The sequence below is a fragment of the Pseudophryne corroboree genome, chromosome 8 (genome assembly GCF_028390025.1).
Source record: "Pseudophryne corroboree isolate aPseCor3 chromosome 8, aPseCor3.hap2, whole genome shotgun sequence".
Taxonomy (NCBI): Eukaryota; Metazoa; Chordata; class Amphibia; order Anura; family Myobatrachidae; genus Pseudophryne; species Pseudophryne corroboree.
The window spans coordinates 290,412,001-290,436,179 of NC_086451.1; the positions used below are offsets into that span (position 1 = coordinate 290,412,001).

At 47.8% G+C, this 24,179-nt stretch overlaps 1 protein-coding gene across 5 annotated transcripts in view; it reads right to left on the bottom strand.

Annotated features, from left to right (window-relative positions):
- ACSL4 (acyl-CoA synthetase long chain family member 4) overlaps window positions 1–24,179 on the bottom strand; it is a 293,951-nt gene that overhangs the window by 10,700 nt on the left and 259,072 nt on the right. For all 5 annotated transcript variants that reach the window (XM_063937299.1, XM_063937298.1, XM_063937301.1 and 2 more), the window contains exons 13-15: window positions 22,132–22,323; window positions 21,932–22,046; window positions 14,192–14,349 (exon numbers count right to left, since the gene is read on the bottom strand). In XM_063937299.1, coding sequence (XP_063793369.1) covers window positions 14,192–14,349; window positions 21,932–22,046; window positions 22,132–22,323 — 465 coding nt within the window. The remainder of the gene's footprint in view (window positions 1–14,191; window positions 14,350–21,931; window positions 22,047–22,131; window positions 22,324–24,179) is intronic.

Here is a 24,179-nt window from a genome sequence, read left to right on the forward strand (position 1 = left end):
AATCCAGCGTGCAATAGTCTGTTTTGAAGCAGGATGACCAATTTTGTTGGAAGCATACAAGACAAAAAGCGCCTCAGTTTTTCTGGCAACAGCTGTCCTAGTGACGCAGATCTTCAACGCTCTTACAACATCCAGAGATTTTGGAATTGCCACAGCCTCCGTAGCCACCGGGACCACAATAGGTTGGTTAATGTGAAATGAAGAAACCACCGTCGGTAGAAATTGTTGACGAGTCCTCAATTCCGCCCTATCCGAATGAAAAATCAAGTACGGGCTCTTATGAGAAAAGGCCGCCAACTCTGACACCAGCGCCAACAGCATAACTACCTTCCAAGTGAGAAATTTCAATTCAACCTTACGCAAAGGTTCAAACCAGGAAGACATGAGAAACCGTAAGACCACATCAAGCTCCCATGGAGCTACAGGAGGCACAAACGGAGGATTGATATGCATTACTCCTTTCACAAAAGTCTGAACCTCTGGGAGGACAGCTAATTCTTTTTAAAAGAAAATAGACAAAGCCGAAATCTGCACTTTGATGGAACCTAATTTCAGGCCTGCGTCTACTCCCGCCTGTAAAAAGTGGAGAAAGCTCCCCAAGTGAAACATACTTTCTCCAAATACGGTGATAATGTTTCGCCGTAACCTCCTTCCTAGCGGCCAAGGATCTTCCACCAGTAATTCCTGAAGATCCGGGTACCAGGCCCTTCTTGGCCAATCTGGAACGACGAGAATCGCCTGAACCCTTGCTCGTCGAATGATCCCCAGTACTTTTGGAATGAGAAGAAGTGGAGGTAACATACACCGACTGGAACACCCACGGAGACACCAGGGCGTCCACTGCACTGTCTTGGGGGTCCCTTGACCTGGAACAATACCCCAGGAGCTTCTTGTTGAGACGAGACGCCATCATGTCGATCAACGGAATTCCCCAACGTTTTGTCACCTCTGCAAATACCTCTTGGTGAAGAGCCCACTCTCCCGGATGGAGATCGTGTCTGCTGAGGAAATCTGCCTCCCAGTTGTCCACTCCCGGTAGGAAGACTGCCGACAGGGCGCTCACGTGTTGTTCCGCCCAGCGAAGGATTCTTGTGGCCTCCGCCATTGCCGCTCTGCTCCTTGTTCCGCCTTGGCGGTTTATATGTGCCACCGCTGTGATGTTGTCTGACTGTACCAGGACAGGTCGACCCTGAAGAAGGCTTCTTGCTTGCAGCAGGCCGTTGTAAGTGGCTCTTAACTCGAGAACATTTATGCGGAGACAAGCTTCCTGGAGCGACCATTTCCCCTGGAAGTTCCTTCCTTGGGTGACTGCGCCCCAGCCCCGGAGACTTGCATCTGTTGTCAGAAGTACCCAATCCTGGATACCGAAACGGCGTACCCCTCGGATGTGAGGACTTTGTAGCCACCACAGGAGAGAAATTCTGGCTCTGGGAGATAGACTTATCTTCCGGTGCATGTGCAGGTGAGACCCGGACCAAATTAAACCTGCCAAATGGAATGGCTTTGTACGCCGCAACCATTTTCCCCAGAACCCGAGTACAGTGATGGATCGACACACTTGTCGGCCTCAGAAGTTCCCTGACCATCGTCTGCAGTTCCAGAGCTTTTTCTTCTGGAAGAAATACTTTCTGTAAATCCAATCCGTGTCCAGAATCATGCCCAGAAAAGGCAGCCAAGTGGTCGGAATCAACTGAGATTTTGGCAAATTGAGTACCCAACCGTGCTGTCGCAGAACAGATAGTGACAAATTTACACTTCTCAGCAACCGTTCCTTGGACCTCGCCTTTATCAGGAGATCGTCCAAGTACGGGATAATTGTAACCCCTTGTTTGCGAAGGAGAACCATCATTTCCGCCATGACTTTGGTGAAAATCCTCGGAGCCGTGGAAAGCCCAAACGGCAACGTCTGAAATTGGTAATGAGAATCCTGTATCGCAAACCTGAGGAAGGCCTGATGTGAAGGACATATCGGGACATGTAAGTAGGCATCCTTTATGTCGACTGACGCCATAAAATCCCCCCCCTTCCAGGCTGGCAATTACCGCTCGAAGAGATTCCATCTTGAACTTGACAACTTTCAAGTATGGATTGAGGGATTTTAGATTTAGAATTGGTCTGACCGAACCGTCCGGTTTCGGCACAACAAAGAGGCTCGAGTAGAACCCCTCCCCCCGTTGGGACGAGGGAACGGGAACAATGACCCTCTGTAGACACAATTTTTGTATCGCTGCCAGCACCACCTCCCTGTCCGGAAGAGCTACTGGTAACGCCGAAATGAAGAACCGGTGAGGGGGTATCCCCGAAACTCCAGCTTGTATCCCTGAGACACAATCTCTAGGACCCAAGGATCCAGGTCTGATTGAATCCAGACCTGACTGAATATTTGTAGACGGCCCCCCACCGGTCCGGACTCCCCCAGGGAAGCCCCAGCGTCATGCGGTGGACTTGGTAGAAGCAGGGGAGGACTTTTGGTCCTGGGCGCCTGACACTGCAGGTGGTTTCCTTCCCCTTCCTCTACCTTTTGAAGCGAGGAAGGACGAACCTTTTCCACGCCTGTATTTATTGTGACGAAAGGACTGCATCTGCTGATGTGGTGCCTTTTTCTGTTGTGTGGGAACATAACGAAGAAAAGAGGACTTACCCGCGGTCGAGACCAGGTCAGCCAAGCCGTCCCCAAACAAGACAGTATCTTTGAAGGGTAACGCTTCCATAGCCCTCTTGGAGTCGGCATCAGCATTCCATTGATGGATCCACAACGCCCTCCTGGCTGATATCGACATGGCATTGGCTCTTGATCCCAAGAGACAGACATCCCTCGCCGCATCCTTCAGGTAATCTGCAGCGTCCTTGATATAACCAAGAGTCAAAAGAACATTATCTTTATCAAGGGTATCCATATCATTAGCTAAATTCTCAGCCCATTTAGCAGTAGCACTACTCACCCATACAGACGCCACAGCATGTCTGAGCAATGCACCCGAATTAGCGAAAATGGACTTCAGAGACGTCTCCAGCTTGCGATCTGCCGGATCTTTGAGAGCTGCCGAGTCAGGAGACGGAAGCGCCACTTTCTTAGACAAGCGAGATAGAGCTTTGTCAACATTTGGAGACGCCTCCCATTTTTCCCGGTCATCAGAGGGGAACGGATATGCCATGTAAATCCTCTTGGGAATCTGCCACCTCTTATCCGGCGACTCCCAAGCCTTTTCACAAAGAGTATTCATTTCATGAGAGGGGGGAAACTTCACCTCAGGTTTTTTTCCCTTAAACAAGCAAATCCTTGTTTCCTGTACCGCAGGTTCATCAGAAATGTGTAAAACATCTTTTATAGCCACAATCATGTACTGAATACTCTTAACTAATCGTGGATGTAAAGCAGCCTCAGTGAAATCAACCTCGGAATCCGTGTCGGTATCCGTATCTACCACTTGAGTAAATGGCCGCTTTTGCGACCAGATGGGGTCTGTACCTGAGACAAAGCCTCTTCCATGGACTTTTTCCACACCTGTGTCTGTGACTCAGACTTATCCAACCTCTTTGATAAAGAAGCTACATTCGAATTTATCGTACTGAGCAATGCGAGTAAATCAGGTGTCGGCTGCGTCGACAGTCCCAAATCTAGCCCCGCATCTGCTCCCCCAATAACCTCCTCTGGTGAATAACATTCAGCATCAGACATGCCGACACGTAGTACCGACACACAGATACACACAGAACGTCCCAGCTAGGTGACAGGCCCACAATGAAGCCCAGATAGAGGACACAGAGGGAGTATGCCAGCTCACACCCCAGCGCCCATATATCCCGACAAAAGATATATGTACCCAACGCTGCTTAATTTATAATAAGAGGCACCACACTGCAGCCCCCCCCCTTCTGAATATCTCCCCATTACTTGTGAGAGGAATGTGGAGGTCCCGGCAGAGTCTCCTTCAGCCGCGTGTTGAAGGAGAAGATGGCGCCTGTGAGCCGCGGGACGAAGCTCCGCCCCCTTCCCGACGCGCTTCGGCCCGCCAAATTTGAAAATTAAAAAGATGCCGGTGGGGGTTTAAGAAACGGTAGCGAGGCACCGAAAGCCTTCTGCCGGTCCCCGACCTCAGTAACATGCTGCCCAGGGCGCCCCCCCCAGCGCCCTGCACCCTGTAACTACCGTTGGTGATGTGTGTGGGAGCATGGAGCACAGCGTTACCGCTGTGCTGTACCTTCCGTTACTGAAATCTTCTGCCGTCCTGAAGTCTTCTGATCTTCTCATACTCACCCGACTTCTTTCTTCTGGCTTCTGTGAGGGTGTGACGGCGTGGCTCCGGGAACAAGCAGCTAGGCGCACCAAGTGATCGAACCCTCTGGAGCTAATGGTGTCCAGTAGCCGAGAAGCGGAGCCCTTAACTAAGAAGAAGTAGGTCTGCTTCTCTCCCCTCACTCCCACGCTGCAGGGAGCCTGTAGCCAGCAGGTCTCCCTGAAAATAAAAAACCTAACAAAAAATATTTTCCAGAGAAACTCAGAAGAGCTCCCCTGTGAGTGTCCAGTCAGTCCTGGGCACAAAGTCTAACTGAGGTCTGGAGGAGGGGCATAGAGGGAGGAGCCAGTTCACACCCAGATTAAGTCTTTTCAGTGTGCCCAAGCTCCTGCGGATCCCGTCTATACCCCATGGTCCTTTTGGAGTCCCCAGCATCCTCTAGGACATAAGAGAAATATAGTATGTATATATATATATATATATATATATATATATATATATATGTGTATGTATGTATATATGTGTGTATGTATGTATATATGTGTGTATGTATGTATATATGTGTGTATGTATGTATATATGTGTGTATGTGTGTATGTGTGTATGTGTGTATGTATGTGTGTATGTATGTATGTATGTATGTATGTATGTATGTATGTATGTATGTATGTATGTATGTATATATATATATATATATATATATATATATATATATATATATATATATATATATATATATGGGACCCCGAAGCACCTAGCCCCTCAGGGTACAGAATATAGTGATAGCAATATTTGATACAGGAGAATGGAATCCCACACTACAGCTACAGGCACACTCAGTCAAATGTACAATGCAGAAGTTATTGCACATAAACAATAAGACTGCACTGGACTAGTAAATTTACATATAAATATGTATGAGTATAGATATAACAATGCACAGTAGATACTGAAAGTATATAACAGAATACTTGTACTAAATATTCAGACAGCAGCACCCTTGTCCTTAACTAACACTGTCTAAAATGACATGTAGAATACCTAAGTGCCTGTAAATGCACAGCACTGATGAGATCCGGTCTCAAGATAGACAGTGTCTAGGTCGACAATGTTTGGGTCGACCACTATTGGTCGACAGTCTAGGCCGACATGTTTTCAAGGTCGACAGGTCAAAAGGTCGACATGAGTTTTTCACTTTCATTTTTTAAAACTTTTTCATACTTAACGATCCACGCGGACTATGATTGGGAATAGTAACCTGTGCCGTGCACAGCGGTAGCAGAGTGAGGCACCTTGCCCGAAGCATGGCGAGCGAAGCGAGCCATGCGAGGGGACACGATGCAGTAATTGGGCGTCCCAATCACTGTACGGAGATAACGAAGAAAAAAAAAAAAAAAGAGAACATGAAAAACTCATGTCGACATTTTGACCTGGCGACCTAGAACATCTCGACCTAGAAACCCTGTCGACCTACAGTGGTCGACCTAAACATTGTCGACCTAGACACGGTCGATCCAATGATCCACACCCGTCCCGGAGATCAGCCCAGCTAGTAGTGAAGATGGCGCCAAAATCTCTGTCGGGGTGTGAGGGAGAGTGAAATGCAGCTCCAGGGCAGGAACACCAGCAGTAGATTGCGCCCGGAGCTGGGGGAGGGGCTACAGGTCAGCGCCTTATCCCCTATGCTGGTCCTCACCACCAGGTACTGTAGAGCCTATATCAAACAGATTTTAGTAAATCCGACCTGTGCTCCCTTGCCCTGGTGGATGTAGTGGGGTCCCTGTGCAGTACAGAGTCCACTCCAGCAGCGCGGTCCGTCTCCTGGGACCGTGATTTACCGGCAGGTCCCACCTGGGGGGACCCTCTTACCTACTCCCTGATGTGCAGTCACTCGATCCTGGAGAGCGTCAGCGGTGGTGTGCCTGATGACCGGTGCGCCTCCGCTGCAAGTACCCGGGATCCCGGCCGCGGGAGTATGCAGCGCTGCTGGAGGAGGTGATGGAGCCGCAGCACAGCATGTCATAAAAACATAGAAAGTGCTGCAGCCCTTGAAGTCTTCTTAAAAGCTCTTTTCAGGGCTTACTAGCGCAGCCCCACCTGTTAGTGACGTGCTCTGCAGGCAACAACTTAAAAACTGAGCTCCAGTGCCTGGAGGCGGGGTTATAAAGGAGGCGGTGCAATGCATCCTGGGAACAGTCAAAGCTTTAGCCTGTTGGTGCCTCGGATCAAGACCAAACTCTACACCTTGATGTATTCCCTGTGGAATCCCAGTGTACCCCGCTGCAGAAATCCTATTTTCTCTTACGCCCTTGGGGATCCTGGGAATCCATGTAGTACCATGGGGGAAGTACCAAAGCTCCCAAACCGGGTGGGAGAGTGCCGAGGTTCCTGTAGAAACGATTAACCAAAATGAAGGTCCTCAGAGGCCAAAGTATCGAACTTGTAAAACTTTGCAAACGTGTTCGAACCTGACCAAGTAGCTGCTCGGCAGAACTGTAAAGCCGAGACACCCCGGGCAGCCGCCCAAGAAGAACCCACCGACCTAGTAGAGTGGTCCTGTACAGATTTTGTAACTGGCAATCCTGATGTGGAATAAGCATTCTGGATAGTGAGCCTAAACCAGCGTGCAATAGACTGCTTTGAAGCAGGACACCCAATTTTACTGGGATCATAGAGAACGAACAGCGAGTTGGATTTCCTGTAACAAGCTGTCCTCTTTACGTACAACTTCAAAGCCCTCGCAACATCCAAAGACTTTGAAGTAGCGGAAGTGTCGGTGATAACCGGAACCACAATAGGTTGGTTGATGTGAAACGCAGACACCACCTTAGGAAGACATTGCTGACAAGTTCTGAGTTCAGCTCTGTCCTCATGGAAAATTAAGTAGGAACTCTTGTGAGACAACGCCCCAAGCTCCGACACACATCTTGCTGAAGCCAAGGCCAACAGTGTGACGGTCTTCCACGCAAGGTACTTTACGTCAACCTCCCGTAACGGTTCAAACCAGTCCGATTGTAGGAACTGCAGCACCAAATTGAGATCCCAAGGTGCAGTGGGAGGCACAAAAGGAGGCTGGATGTGCAGAACACCTTTCAAGAACGTCTGGAACTCAGGGAAAGACGACAATGGTTTCTGAAAGTAAATAGACAAGGCCGAAATCTGAACTTTAATGGAGCCTAGGGGGAGGCACACATCCACTCCCGACTTCCGAAAAAGCAGGAGACGTCCCAGATGAAATTCCACCGTAGAATATTGTCTGCTCTCACACCAATAGACCTACTTCTTCCATATACGGTGGTAATGTTTAGACGTTACCCCCTTCCTGGCTTGGATCATAGTCGGGATGACTTTATCAGGAATCCCTCTCCTGGCTAGAATCAGACGTTCAACTTCCATGCCATCAAATGTAGCCACGGTAAGTCTTGATAGACGAATGGGGCCTGTTGCAGAAGATCCTCTCGAAGGGGTAGAGGCCACGGATCTTCGATCAGCATCTCGAGAAGATCCGCATACCAGGCCCTTCGAGGCCAGTCCGAAGCAATGAGGATTGCTTGAACCTTTTCCCTTTTTATTCTTTTTAGAATTATTCGGATCAGAAGTGGAGGAAACACATACACCAGCTGGTAGACCCACGGAGATGTCAGAGCGTCTACCGCCACTGCTTGTGGGTCCCCCAACCTGGAACCGTACCGCTTGAGTTTCTTGTTGAGTCAAGAGGCCATCATGTCGATCTGTGGATATCTCCACCGACGTGTCAACCACCTGAACACCTCCGGGTGGAGGCCCCACTCCCCTGGGTGTAGGTCGTGTCTGTTGTCTACTCCTGGAATGAAGACCGCCGATAATGCCACGGCGTGTTTTTCCGCCCAGAGGAGAATTCTTGACACCTCTGACATTGCTGCTCTGCGTTTCGTTCCGCCCTGTCGGTTTATGTACTTTACCGCCGTCACATTGTCCGACTGGACCTGAATGGCCTGATTCCGAAGTAGAGATGAAGCCTGCAGAAGGATGTTGTAGATTGCTCTGAGTTCCAGGATGTTTATTGGAAGAACGACTTCCCGACTTGATCATCTTCCTTGAAACTGCACCCCCTGGGTGACTGCTCCCCAACCTCTGAGGCTTGCGTCTGTGGTTAGCAGAATCCAATTGTAAATCCCGATCCTCTGACCCTCAACGAGGTGAGAAATCTGTAGCCATCACACAAGGGAGATTCTTGGCGACAGACAGATCCTCTGGTGCATGTGAAGATGCGATCTGGTCCACTTGTCCAACAGATCTAGCTGGAAGGGCCTCGCATGAAACCTTCCGTTCTGAAGCGCCTCGTAAGAGGCCACCATTTTCCCTAGAAGGCAAATGCACAGATGCACCGAGATCCGGGTTGGCTTCAGGACAGCCCGAACCATCGACTGGATTACCATAGCCTCCTCCAAGGGAAGGAACACTCTCCGAGACTCTGTATCCAGTATCATTCCTAGGAAAGGAAGCCTCTGCATCGGTTCCAGGTGAGATTTTGGTAAGTTCAGAATCCACCCGTGATCCAGGAGTAGTCTGGTTGAGAGGCCAATGCTGTCCAACAACCGCTCCCTGGATGGTGCCTTTATCAGAAGATCGTCCAGGTACGGAAATACGTTCACTCCCTGTTTGCGGAGTAGAAACATCATCTCTGCCATCACTTTGGTGAACACTCTCGGTGCCTTGGAGACCAAATGGCAGGGCCTGGAACTGGTAGTGGCAGTCCTGCAGTGCAAACCGTAGATAAGCCTGATGAGGCGGCCAGATCGGAATGTGTAGGTACGCATCCTTGATATCCAGAGACACTAGGAATTCCCCCTCCTCCAGACCTGAGATCACCGCTCTCAGAGACTCCATCTTGAATTTGAACACTCGTAAGTATGGGTTCAGCGACTTGAGGTTCAAAATCGGTCTTACCGAACCGTCCGGCTTCGGTACTACAAACAAGTTGGAATAATATCCCTTGTTTTGCAGATGAGGTGGAACTGCAACAATGACCTGAATCTGTACGAGTTTTTGAATGGCGTGGTTATACTTGCCTCTTTTGAAACTGGTAAGCCTGATTTAAAGAATCTGTGAGGTGGGAGCTCCTGAAACTCCAGTCTGTTGCCCTGGGAAATAAGATCTAGGACCCAGGGATCCTGGCACGAATCTATCCAGATGTGACTGAAAATTTTTAATCAGGCTCCCATCCGCCAGTCATCCTGGCTTTGAGGAAGCAGAGCTTAAGCTCTGTTCCTGTGAACTAGCAGTAGCTGGTTTGCGTGGTTTACCTCTAGCGCCTCTGGTGGCTGTAGAAGAACCTCTGGTTTTACCCTTAAACTTGGCAGTCCGAAAGGGCTGCAAATTAGGTCCTGAGTAAGCCTTACTGGCTGGGGGAGCTGCAGAAGGAAGATATGTGGACTTACCCGCAGTAGCTTTGAAGATCCATTTGTCTAGTTTATCTCCAAATAAGGCCTCTCCTGTGAAGGGTAGGCCTTCCACGCCTTTCCTGGAGTCCGCACCAGCAGTCCACTGGTGTAGCCATAAGCCTCTGCGTTCTTACACTACCATAGCAGTGGTGTGTGCATTAAGTAAGCCTGTTTCTTTTATGGCTTCCACCATAAAATTCACAGAGTCCTGTGTATGTTGCAGGAGTAAACCCCCCCCCCCCCCCCCCCCCCCGAGGCAAGGTATCTAACCCTTTAATTAGGTTACCTGACCATTTGGCGATGGCCTTCGTAATCCACCCACATGCTATAGTGGGTCTCTGGGGCCTCCCCAGCAGCTGTATACAAAGATTTGAGTGTATTCTCAATTCCACGATCAGCAGTGTCTTTTAGGGAGGCTGCACCCTGGACAGGCAATACAATTTTCTGTGACAGCCTGGATACTGATGCATGCACTATCGGTGGATTTTCCCATTTTTTCCTATCCTCAGGAGGAAAAGATGATATCAACTTTTTAGGGATCTGAAATTTCCTATCAGGATTAACCCACGGTTCTTCAAACAGGGTATATAGTTCCTTTGACACAGGAAAAGTGGCTGAGGATTTCTTTTTTATATTAAAATAAGATTCCTCTGTCACCTTATCAAGGATATGCAGAACTTCTCTGATAGCTTCTATGAGAGCCTCTACTCCCTGTGACAGAGTAGCCTCCCCCACCTCTGAGTCCACCTCCCCCATGTCTGACCCTTCATCATCAGAGTCAGATTGCAGGATATGGGCCAAAGGAGGTTTTTGCGGACAAATGGCAGGGGACTGAGACGCTCGTTTGGGTACCTTTTCATAAACTCAGTCATCGATTGTCTTAAGTATTGAGTCTCTTTCTCATTGCAGGAGAATTTAGTAGAAATATTGGAAATCATTCCTCTAATGGAGTCCAGCCAAGCTGGCTCTGCCCCGCTAGCCTGGGAAGGTACACTGCACTTAGTACACTGTAGTGAACTCCCTGGAGAAGAGGAACACTGTGCCTTACATGAAACACACTCTTTGTCTAACATACTGTGACAGTGACAGCACACACACAGGAACAGGTTACATGCACAATAAACCCACAAAGAGTCCTTCCAGGGAGAGACAGAGATAATATGGAGCCAGCACACAGCGCCCTTACTGCTAATGCCAAGCTTAGCTAGGTCGCAGACTAAGTACCCAGATTGGGGATTTAAGGGGGGTACTCTCGGAGAGATTCATGCTTAAAATCTAAGCAATCTGACTCTTTTAAGAACAGATCACTCGTGTGTACCCCCCACAGCGATAGCGATGCGCGGCCCCGCGCATTGCTATCGCCGGTGCTAGATTGGCCTGCATACGGGCTCAATTTAGCACGTCGCTCATTTCACCCGCTGGGTGAAATGAGCGGCCCCCCGTCGTCCTCCGCATCGCTCAGCACACATCGCGCTGTGCTGAGTGGTGGGAGAGATGTGTGCTGAGCGGTTCGGTCAGCACACATCTCTCCTGTGTATATGGCCCTTTAGTACACTAGTAAGCGTTCCCCCCCTTCTCCTGCTATGACCCCCTGGTATCGCTGAGGTAATCTGGAGTCTTTCCAGAGGAGCTGCGCGTCCCTGTCAGTCAGCGTCTGTGTCCATTGCAGAGGGAAAATGGCGCTGGTGAGCTGCTAGATCCGCTCATAGTGAAGCCCTGCCCCTTCAATGGCGCGCGGTCTTCCAGCACTTTTTTTTTATACTGGGTGAGGTAATTTTGTGCCTAAAGTGGAGTCGGCTCCCTTTTAAGTCTGTAATGACAGTCTGGGTACTGTGTACACATATAGTGTACTCAGACTCAATTCGCTCCCTCAGAAGCCATGCGTCTGCACTGTGTACTGAGTCTGGAGACCCAACCGCCCCCTGTAGAAGCTGTGAGTTTCTGTACCCTCATGTCGCCATACTGGCCGGCGACCTGCTAACTGGGACGCCGACTTAGTGCTCACCACTCATCTTCTGGCTCTGTTAGGGGTGGCAGCGTGCTGCGGGAAAGTACGCTCACCGTGGTGGGGCTAGCGAATAGGTCCCTCAGGAGCTAGTGTCCTGTCAGCGGGGAACAGAACCATTAACCCTTCAAGAGGTTGGGCCGTTTTCCCCCCTAAGTCCCACGAAGCAGGCAGGCTGGTGCCACCCAGTCCTGCCTGAAAACAACAAACAGATAAAATAAATGCAGAAAACTCTTCAGGAGCTTCCAGCGACGTGACCGGCTCTCCCGGGTACATTTTCTAAACTGAGTCTGGTAGGAGGGGCATAGAGTGAGGAGCCAGCGCACACTATCAAATTCTTAACGTGCCCAAGGCTCCTGGAGGACCTGTCTATACCCCATGGTACTAAATGGATTCCCAGTATCTCCAAGGACATAAGAGAAATAAATCTTTAAGTGTGTAGCTCAGATATTGGTGTCTACAATTTCCTGAAAAATCGGCCAATTGTCGGGCAGACCGATAAAAAATCGGCCAGCTTTACTTGACCCCGACTCTCTCTAACTACTGCCCTCTCGGTCTCCTCCCTTATGCCCCCAAACACCTTAAGAGGATTGTCTGTACGCCTCACTTCTTTCATTTCTACCCATTTTCTTCTCAACAGTCTTCAATATGGCTTCAGTCTGCTCAGCGCTATTAAAACAGCCCTCACACCAAGGTCACCAATGACCTTCTCATGGCTAAATCCAAGGGCCACTTCTCTCGCCTCAATCTGTCCATTGCCTTTGACACTCAACGACCCTCACCTTCTCCACTGTCCTCCATTACTGTCCTTTCATGGTTTAACTCCTACCTAACCAATCGCTCCTTTTTAGTTTATATTTCTGTCACCAACACCCCTTCTCTTCCTCTACTTGTTGCTGTCCCCAATGGTCTGTTCTCAACCCCTCTCTCTTTTATTCTATTCCTACTGCCTTGGAAACCAGTAAAATCTTTATGTTCAGAACACCCAAATCTACCATTCCTTTCCTGACCTCTCTCCCTCCATTCTTTCACACATCTCCAATGCCTCTGTTATTTGTGCTACCTACAGGCTTCTTAAATAAATTCCTGATCCCATGTATTATCGGCCAAAAAACTGGTCTCCTGGGGTTGCTTATCATGTATCCTGCTTTGCGTGTATAATCCCCGATAAGTGCCGGTTTACGGGGCTAACTGGATAGCCCCAGGGGGATCCATTAGCTACGCTAATTAACAGCTAATAGGATACCGCCTCTAGTCTGTAGTGCAACCTTTATGCTTGGTCTCCAATTATGTATGAAATTTATGCTTCAATACCCATCTACAGTTTTCTAAGTATACACAGCACTGTGTACACATAAATAAAAGCTAACAACATATCCGCTGAAAGAGGAGAGCTATTCAGTTATTCCCATTGTGACCTACACTATCACATCTTAAGCCGGGTGTTTAGTTGCAGTAACCATTATTCTCAGAATTGAGTGCTGGCCGTAATGCTGTGTGAGGCACTAAGGCAGAAAACAGCATCGTGGCACTAGTTTAGTCAAAATTATGCTTGCATCTCAGGAGTGGTGCGAGTAGAAATCCTCTAGTCGAGCTTAAGAGCGTGGTCAATTGAATAGCTCCGGGACCTCCTTCCTAGTGCTATTAATATGGCACTGAATTGAATCGCCCCCAAAGACATTTAATGATGTATTGCGCCATACATACAACAAATTTATATTATGGATATTTATTACTAAAGATTACACTGGTAAGAACATATTACATTTTAAGTGAAGCTCCACACATCTGCATGCAATCTTGCTTAATACGCATCAATGTCCCTATGATGTGTTATGTGTATCTAAAGGTGCATACACACGATGCGATACTGACGTATGTTCAATTTGACTATGCGATTCTGACTATGCGATAATGTGTGCTTGCGATTTTGGCTATGGCTGATTTTGACTATACTTTGTACTAGTTTGTACTAGATAGTCAAAACTGACTTGCCTGCACAGTCTATTTTTTCTTGCGATACTGACCCAGCAGAACAGCGCATCGGTATTGCAAGCTGTGTACACATGGTGCGACTTGCACTAACTTTTCTTGCGATTTTGACTATATAGTCAAAATCACAAGGATATATCGCACAATGTGTATGCACCTCAAGTTTATGTGGTTAATCAAGTATAGCAGAAACTGTGTGTAAGTTGCTTGGAGGATATTATATGTACAGAAACTTTGATTAAAAGTCCTATGTCTAGGAGATCTGCTATGTTGTGCTTGTGAACAGACTAGCGAGATATATACATCAGACACAATGAGATAACTCAAGAGCCAGAAAAAAATCCCCAAACATTATTTCTGAGTACATTCAAAACTGCTGTTTGAGTGACATGGTAAAAGTATTAAAATTATGCACTCTATTTCAGATACTTTTTTTAATTGGGAAGTTTCATAGGGCACATTTCCGGCAAGCATCCGCTTGCAATAACCAGGCTAAATCATGCAAGAGATGGAACAAACAGGATGTCACTTACATGAGCTTGCTACTTCTTTAATCTCCTTTAATACCTCTGCCTCCATTGTCGGATTGTTACAGATTTCCTCCCAGGTTCCTTCGATCGCTTTCTGTAGTGCTAAGCTAGTCAGCTTCTTCTGATTAGGAACAACAAAGCTGATCACGTAAGACTGGTGACTGAAACAGGATACAAAGGAGATTAGTCACTGTATCCAAAGCACTGAAATACTGCAAACATCCCACTGAGTAAAGAAGAGTGAAATCCCGTAAGGTGCATTTTTTAATCTTAGTTAAGGACACATTTATGACATTCATGTGACTAGATAAACTGAATGACATAAAAAGAATGAACAAAATGACGACGCTTCTTTTATAAACTGCTGCTGTGCTGTAATGTATTACAACCAATCATGTGTCTTCTTCTTCTAAACTGCACTACAAAAAGGAGTAGCAAAAAGGGCAGCACAGATAGGTTCAGTAGGATTTCCTTTTGGACGGGATGCCGGTGGTCTGAATACAGACAGCGGCATCCCGTCCATCAGAATCCCAACAGCCCCCCAGTAAGCCCCCTAACCCTCACCTGTTCACTACACGAATCCTCCCTTGTGGGTGCCTAACCCTAACCCTCCCCGCTGCCTAAACATCACCCTCCCTGCTTGGAGCCTAACCCTAACATCTACTGCAAAGTGCCTAACCCTAACTTTCCTATCCCTGAACACTAACCTTAACCACCCCTTGTAATAGCTAAACCTAACAACCCCCCCCTTCCCCGCACTCGGCGTCCGGCTGAGAGAAGGATCGGGATTCCGGGTGTCAGTATTAAAACGCCGGGATCCCGAGTCCTGTTGGGCTTTAGACGCCGGTGTTCCTGCAGCAGATGGGTTTCCGGCATCGGTATTTCGAGCGCTGGGATCCCGTCCGTCGGGAAGCTGACTGCTTCCCGCACAGATAGTATAATGGTTAGCATTACTACCTCACAGCACTGAGGTCATAGGTTCGATTCCCACCATGTCCCTGTGTATATTCTTCCCGTGCTTACGTGGGGTTCCACTGGGTACTCTGGTTTCCTCCCACAATCTAAAAATATACTGGTAGGTTAAAGGGTTCCTGACAAACAAATAACCCTAGTGTGAAGGAGTGTGTGTATACATGTGATAGGGAATATAGACTGTAATCGCCATTTGGGGCAAGGACTGGTGTGAACAGCCAAATATGATCTATACAGCGCTGCGGAATGTGTGTGCACTATATAAATAACTGGTAATAAATAAGATTTTACTCACCGGTAAATCTATTTCTCGTAGTCCGTAGTGGATGCTGGGAACTCCGTAAGGACCATGGGGAATAGACGGGCTCCGCAGGAGACTGGGCACTCTAAAAGAAAGATTAGGTACTATCTGGTGTGCACTGGCTCCTCCCTCTATGCCCCTCCTCCAGACCTCAGTTAGGATACTGTACCCGGAAGAGCTGACACAATAAGGAAGGATTTTGAATCCCGGGTAAGACTCATACCAGCCACACCAATCACACCGTATAACTCGTGATACTATACCCAGTTAACAGTATGAAATATAACTGAGCCTCTCAACAGATGGCTCAACAATAACCCTTTAGTTAGGCAATAACTATATACAAGTATTGCAGACAATCCGCACTTGGGATGGGCACCCAGCATCCACTACGGACTACGAGAAATAGATTTACCGGTGAGTAAAATCTTATTTTCTCTGACGTCCTAGTGGATGCTGGTAACTCCGTAAGGACCATGGGGATTATACCAAAGCTCCCAAACGGGCGGGAGAGTGCGGATGACTCTGCAGCACCGAATGAGAGAACTCGAGGTCCTCCTCAGCCAGGGTATCAAATTTGTAGAATTTAGCAAACGTGTTTGCCCCTGACCAAGTAGCAGCTCGGCAAAGTTGTAAAGCCGAGACCCCTCGGGCAGCCGCCCAAGATGAGCCCACTTTCCTCGTGGAATGGGCTGTTACTGATTTAGGATGCGGCAATCCAGCCGCAGAATGCTCCAGCTGAATTGTGCTACAAATTCAGCGAGCAATAGTCTGCTTAGAAGCAGGAGCACCTATTTTGTCGGGTGCCTACAGGATAAAAAACGAGTCAGTTTTCCTGACTCCACCCGTCCTGGAAATATACATTTTTAAGGCCCTGACTACGTCCAGTAACTTGGAATCTTCCAAGTCCCTAGTAGCCGCAGGCACTACAATAGGTTGGTTCAAGTGAAAAGCTGATACCACCTTAGGGAGAAACTGGGGGCGAGTCCTCAATTCTGCCCTATCCATATGGAAAATCAGATAAGGGCTTTTACATGACAAAGCCGCCAATTCTGACACACGCCTGGCCGAAGCCAAGGCCAATAACATGACCACTTTCCACGTGAGATATTTCAAATCCACAGTTTTAAGTGGCTCAAACCAATGTGATTTTAAGAAACTCAACACCACATTGAGATCCCAAGGTGCCACCGAAGGCACAAAAAAAGGGCTGAATATGTAGCACTCCCTTTACAAATGTCTGAACTCCAGGCAGTGAAGCCAGTTCTTTCTGGAAGAAAATCGACAGAGCCGAAATCTGGACCTTAATGGAACTCAAATTTAGGCCCATAGTCACACCTGACTGTAGGAAGTGCAGAAAACGACCCAGCTGAAATTCCTCTGTTGGGGCCATCCTGGCCTCTCACCACGAAACATATTTTCGCCAAATACGGTGATAATGGTTTGCGGTTACTTCTTTCCTGGCTTTTATCAGCGTAGGAATGACTTCCTCCGGAATGCCCTTTTGCTTTAGGATCCGGAATTCAACCGCCATGCCGTCCAACGCAGCCGCGGTAAGTCTTGGAACAGACAGGGCCCCTGCTGTAGCAGATCCTGTCTGAGCGGTAGAGGCCATGGGTCCTCTGATATTATTTCTTGAAGTTCTGGGTACCAAGCTCTTCTTGGCCCATCCGGAACCACGAGTATCGTTCTTACTCCTCGTTTTCTTATTATTCTCAGTACCTTTGGTATGAGAGGCAGAGGAGGGAATACATAAACCGACTGGTACACCCACGATGTCACTAGAGCGTCCACAGCTATTGCCTGAGGGTCCCTTGACCTGGCGCAATAGTTTTTTGTTTAGGCGGGATGCCATCATGTCCACCTGTGGCCTTTCCCAACGGTTTACCAACAGTTGGAAGACTTCTGGATGAAGTCCCCACTCTCCCGGGTGTCGGTCGTGTCTGCTGAGGAAGTCTGCTTCCCAGTTGTCCACTCCCGGAATGAACACTGCTGACAGTGCTAAGACGTGATTTTCCGCCCATCGGAGAATCCTTGTGGCTTCTGCCATCGCCATCCTGCTTTTTGTGCCGCCCTGTCGGTTTACATGGGCGACTGCCGTGATGTTGTCTGATTGGATCAGTACCGGCTGGTTTTGAAGCAGAGGCCTTGCCAGACTTAGGGCATTGTAAATGGCCCTCAGTTCCAGAATATTTATGTGTAGGGACGACTCCTGACTTGACCAAAGTCCCTGGAAATTTCTTCCCTGTGTGACTGCCCCCCAGCCTCGAAGGCTGGCATCCGTGGTTACCAGGGCCCAGTCCTGTATGCCGAATCTGCGGCCCTCTTGAAGATGAGCACTCTGCAGCCACCACAGTAGAGATACCCTGGTCCTTGGAGACAGGGTTATCAGCCGATGCATCTGAAGATGCGATTCTGACCACTTGTCCAAGAGGTCCCACTGAAAGGTTCTTGCATGGAACCTGCCGAATGGAATTTTGCATCGTAAGAAGCTACCATTTTTCCCAGGACTCGTGTGCAGTGATGCACCGATACCTGTTTTGGTTTCAGGAGGTCTCTGACTAGAGATGACAGCTCCTTGGCTTTCTCCTGCGGGAGAAACAGTTTTTTTCTGTTCTGTGTCCAGAACCATCCCCAGGAACAGCAGGCGTGTGGTAGGAACCAGCTGTGACTTTGGAATGTATAGAATCCATCCGTGCTGTTGTAGCACTTCCCGAGATAGTGCTACTCCGACCAACAACTGCTCCATGGACCTCGCCTTTATAAGGAGATCGTCCAGTACGGGATAATTAAAAACTCCCTTTTTTCGAAGGAGTATCATCATTTCTGCCATTACCTTGGTAAAGACCCTCGGTGCCGTGGACAGTCCAAACGGCAGTGTTTGGAATTGGTAATGGCAATCCTGTACCACAAATCTGAGGTACTCCTGGTGAGGATGGTAAATGGGGACAGGTAGGTAAGCATCCTTGATGTCCAGGGATACCATGTAATCCCCCTCCTCCAGGCTTGCAATAACCGCCCTGAGCGATTCCATCTTGAACTTGAATTTTTTTATGTATGTGTTCAAGGACTTCAAATTTAAAATGGGTCTCACCGAACCGTCCGGTTTCGGTACCACAAACAGTGTGGAATAGTAACCCCGCCCTTGTTGAAGTAGGGGCACCTTGACTATCACCTGCTGGGAATACAGCTTGTGAATTGCCTCTAGCACAGCCTCCCTGCCTGAGGGAGTTGTCGGCAAGGCAGATTTGAGGAAACGGCGGGGGTGAGACGCCTCGAATTCCAGCCTGTACCCCTGAGATACTACTTGAAGGATCCAGGGATCCACCTGTGAGCGAGCCCACTAATCGCTGAAATTTTTGAGGCGGCCCCCCACCGTACCTGGCTACGCCTGTGGAGCCCCCGCGTCATGCGGTGGACTCAGAGGAAGCGGGGGAAGAATTTTGATTCTGGGAACTGGCTGACTGGTGCAGCTTTTTCCCTCTTCCCTCGTCTCTGTGCAGAAAGGAAGCGCCCTTGACCCGCTTGCTTTTCTGAAGCCGAAAGGACTGTACCTGATAATACAGTGCTTTCTTAGGCTGTGAGGAAACCCGAGGTAAAAATTTTTCTTCCCAGCTGTTGCTGTTGATACGAGGTCCCAGAGACCATCCCCAAACAATTCCTCACCCTTATAAGGCTCTATGTGCCTTTTAAAGTCAGCATCACCTGTCCAGTGTCGGGTCTCTAATACCCTCCTGACAGAATGGACATTGCATTAATTCTGGATGCCAGCCGGCAAAATATCCCTCTGTGCATCCCTCATATATAAAACGACACCTTATGTTCGTAAAATAGTATCCCTGTTTGACAGGGTTACAGACCACGCTGCAGCAGCACTATCTGCAGGTCTCAGTCTAGTACCCGAGTGTGTAAATACAGACTTCAGGATAGCCTCCTGCTTTTTATCAGCAGGTACCTTCAAAGTGGCCGTATCCTAAGACGGCAGTGCCGCCTTTTTTGACAAACGTGTGAGCGCCTTATCCACCCTAGGGGATATCTCCCAGCGTAACTTATCCTCTGGCGGGAAAAGGTACGCCATCAGTAACTTTTTAGAAATTACCAGTTTCTTATCGGGGGAACCCACGCTTTTTCACACTTCATTCACTCATTTGATGGGGGAACAAAACACTGCCTGCTTTTTCTCCCCAAACATAAAACCCTTTTTTAGTGGTACTTGGGTTAATGTCAGAAATGTGTAACACATTTTTTATTGCCGGGATCATGTAACGGATGTTCCTAGTGGATTGTGTATATGTCTCAACCTCGTCGACACTGGAGTCAGACTCCATGTCGACATCTGTGTCTGCCATCTGAGGGAGCGGGCGTTTTTGAGCCCCTGATGGCCTTTGAGATGCCTGGGCAGGCGCGGGCTGAGAAGCCGGCTGTCCCATAGCTGTTACGTCATCCAGCCTTTTATGTAAGGAGTTGACACTGTCGGTTAATACCTTCCACCTATCCATCCACTCTGGTGTCGGCCCACAGGGGGCGACATCCCATTTATCGGCATCTGCTCCGTCTCCACATAAGCCTCCTCATCAAACATGTCGACACAGCCGTACCGACACACCGCACACACACAGGGAATGCTCTGACTGAGGACAGGACCCCACACAGCCCTTTGGGGAGACAGAGAGAGAGTATGCCAGCACACACCAGAGCGCTATATAATGTAGGGATAAACACTATCACTGAGTGAATTTTCCCCAATAGCTGCTTGTATAAACAATATTACGCCTAAATTTAGTGCCCCCCCTCTCTTTTTAACCCTTTGAGCCTGAAAACTACAGGGGAGAGCCTGGGGAGCTGTCTTCCAGCTACACTGTGAAGAGAAAATGGCGCCAGTGTGCCGAGGGAGATAGCTCCGCCCCTTTTTCGTGGACTTTTCTCCCGCTTTTTTATGGATTCTGGCAGGGGTAATTATCACATATATAGCCTCTGGGGCTATATATTGTGATTATTTTGCCAGCCAAGGTGTTTTTATTGCTGCTTAGGGCGCCCCCCCCCCAGCGCCCTGCACCCTCAGTGACCGGAGTGTGAAGTGTGTATGAGGAGCAATGGCGCACAGCTGCAGTGCTGGGCGCTACCTTGGTGAAGACTGAAGTCTTCTGCCGCCGATTTTCCGGACCATCTTCATGCTTCTGGCTCTGTAAGGGGGACGGCGGCGCGGCTCCGGGAACGAACACCAAGGACGGGTCCTGCGGTCGATCCCTCTGGAGCTAATGGTGTCCAGCAGCCTAAGAAGCCCAAGCTAGCTGCAAGCAGGTAGGTTCGCTTCTTCTCCCCTTAGTCCCTCGTTGCAGTGAGCCTGTTGCCAGCAGGTCTCACTGTAAAATAAAAAACCTAACATATACTTTCTTTCTAGGAGCTCAGAAGAGCCCCTAGTGTGCATCCAGCTCGGCCGGGCACAGAAATCTAACTGAGGTCTGGAGGAGGGGCATAGAGGGAGGAGCCAGTGCACACCAGATAGTACCTAATCTTTCTTTTAGAGTGCCCAGTCTCCTTCGGAGCCCGTCTATTCCCCCATGGTCCTTACGGAGTTCCCAGCATCCACTAGGACGTCAGAGAAAATAATAAAATAGCACCAGATTGGCTGTCGCAATACATTTCGGAACATACGTTTGAAATAAGATCCCATACAGCTTTCAAATTGATAAATAATTTGAGATAATTTTATATCACCTATGCTTTATATGTTCATGAATGTTCTGAAATGTAGCGTACTAAATACACTTTAGTGAGATCAAGGAAAGTGGGCTAATAACGTATATGGGGGATAATTCCGAGTTGTTCACTCGTTATCTTGTTCCGCTACGGAGCGATTAGTCGCAAACTGCGCATACGCAATGTTCGCAGTGCGCCTGCGCCAAGTAAATTAGCACAAAAGTTTGGTATTTTACTCACGGCCTAACAAGGATTTTTCATCGTTCTGGTGATCGTAGTGTGATTGACAGGAAGTGGGTGTTTCTGGGCGGAAACTGGACGTTTTCTGGTAGTGTGCGAAAAAACACTGGCGTTTCTGGGAAAAACGCGGGAGTGTCTGAAGAAACGGGGGAGTGTCTGGGCGAACGCTGGGTGTGTTTGTGACGTCAAACCAGGAACGAAACTGACTGAACTGATCGCAGTGTAGGAGTAAGTCTCGAGCTACTCAGAAACTGCTAAGAATGTTCTATTCGCAATTCTGCTAATCTTTCGTTCGCAATTCTGGTATGCTAAAATACACTCCCAGTAGGCGGCGGCTTAGCGTGTGCAATGCTGCTAAAAGCAGCTAGCGAGCGAACAACTCGGAATGAGGGCCATAATTTCTACAATGTCTAGTACCTACTGAAATGTGACCAAGGAACTTTGATGGACAGAGACAAGTACATATGATCCCAAGTAAGCATAACGTCATGTTTTTTTTTTTTTTTTAAACTAAGGAAGGGGGTGGCTACCTGTTGGCGTAAGCACAGATATTGTCAATGAGTGGACAGTTTTTCAAAGCAGCTTCCACTTTGCCCAAAGACACATATTCTCCAGCTTGCAGCTTCACCAGATCCTTCTTCCGATCTGTAAATGAAAGTTACACAAAGGCAAGTTTAGTTTTTGCAATGTATAAAAATGACAGCTATATTCGTACAGCTGGATGACATACCAATTATCTGCAAGCAGCCATCTGGGTGGATCTCACCGATGTCTCCAGTACAGAACCACCTCTGCCCATTTTCATCCACACAGAAATCCTCTAAGCTTTTTTCTTCATTTTGAAAATATCCCATTGAAACATTGTATCCTCCAATGACAATCTCTCCCCGTGGGTGTGGTTTGTCTCGATTCGTATAGCCTCCTATGAAACAATCAGAAGAAAGGGGAAGGGGGGGGGGGGGGGGGGGGGCAGAAGAAAAACAAATTTAGTTATAGCACTGTAAAACATTTGTATAGTAGAATTTTTTGTTACGGTGGTGTTTCTAACTTGCCAGAGAAGTACCCCAAAAGCCAAATTCAATTATTTGTTTGCAACTGCAGTGCCAGTCTAAAGCTACGGGAGCTATTCAATTGTTTGTGCCACGGGTGTGCAGTGCACATAGGTGCGACATCCATGATGAGTTAAGGTGCCGATGCACTCTCTCCCAGTGGCACAAACAATTGAATAGCTCATTCACTTTAGACAGGAGCTGTGGCCGCAACCCCCCCCCCCCCCCCCTTCCCCCACAAAAAATAAATAAATAAATATATGGAATCACTCTCCCTTTGTGCATTGTGGCCCATATATGTGAGGCATGTATGGGGTCACACTGGTATGCTGACCCTTGTAATACCTTATTGCATGGGTCTTCATCCTGTGGCCCTCCAGCTGCTGTGGAACTACACATCCCTGCATGCCATGCCACAGTTTTGCTATTAAGGCATGCTAAAACTGAGGCAGGGCATGCAGGGCACAGCAGTTGAGGAGCCACAGGTTAAAGACCTATGCTTTATTGGATGGCTCTGGTGTATCTACTGGTAAATTTGCCCTTCATTTCAAAACACTTGAATGCATGACCCAATACAGAGACTTAGGACTGCTATTACCAGAGGTGTTGGGAAGTGGCGAGATCCCAACACAAGTTAGCATATATTTGCAAATTTGTGTAACAAAGACAACAGCATTTTATTTATACATTGGTTAACAGCAGTGTGCTGGGGAGTTTTGTTCTCTATTTTCTAGATAAAATCCACCTTTCTACCATCTGGTGCCATCTAAAATTGTATTGGGCAACTTCCACTGTGTACACAAGGTGTTTGCCAGAGACCCCGTTGAACTTATTCAGCATATTTTGTGTGGGATTTGGAAACTGAAAGTAGCTATGAATAATACTCCACATGATGTGGCGTTAAAGCATTAATCTTTATCAAATACAAACACCAATCTGTATGGATGCATTGAGCATCTGCTACTGAATGCAACGCTGCACAATGAAGTTTCCCCAAGAGGCCATTTACAGAGTGCATTGCTAATTGGTGTAGTACATGTGCTTCCAGTGACAGGAAGTAGTCGCTCATTCAGCCCCTGACTGTGCTTAGGGCAGGAAGACCCCCTTTCTGTATTGCATAGCAAGCATAATCTGACACAGCAGAAGTATTGTGACTGTCATATTTATAATCAGATGAGGTTATTTAAAGGCACAATAAAGTTGAGGTAGAGCCTATTGACTGCATGTACATAACAGTGCCAGTCACACAAAGCCTGCCAGGAAGGCAGTTTTGTTGTGTCCTAATAATACAGGAAAAGAAGTTGATACCAGAACTAAGACAACATCAGCAGAACACTGCTACAAAGCAACCATACATCAGAAAGAGAAGAGGCACATAAGCAAGGTTTCACCAGAAATGAGAAGATTCAGCTTTTGTATTGAAGCTTGCGTGTATTCTGCCTATTCTTTATTTACAAATGCTTATGTGGGAAAACACTATAATGCAAATGTGTTATTTACCTTATCTCATCAGAGAGACCTGACCAATGATTGATAGCTGTGCCACAACAGGTGCGTACAGCTCACAACTAGAAGATATTTTCAATAAGAGCGTTTACAAAAAAGTTTAGAGACCTCAATAAATAAAATGTTGGGACACTTGAACAGGATTTGACACAAAGGTTTTCTGTTCAAAATGAATCCATTATACCAGAAGAGGTTTGTTCTGTGGAACCCTGCACCGCCAGTG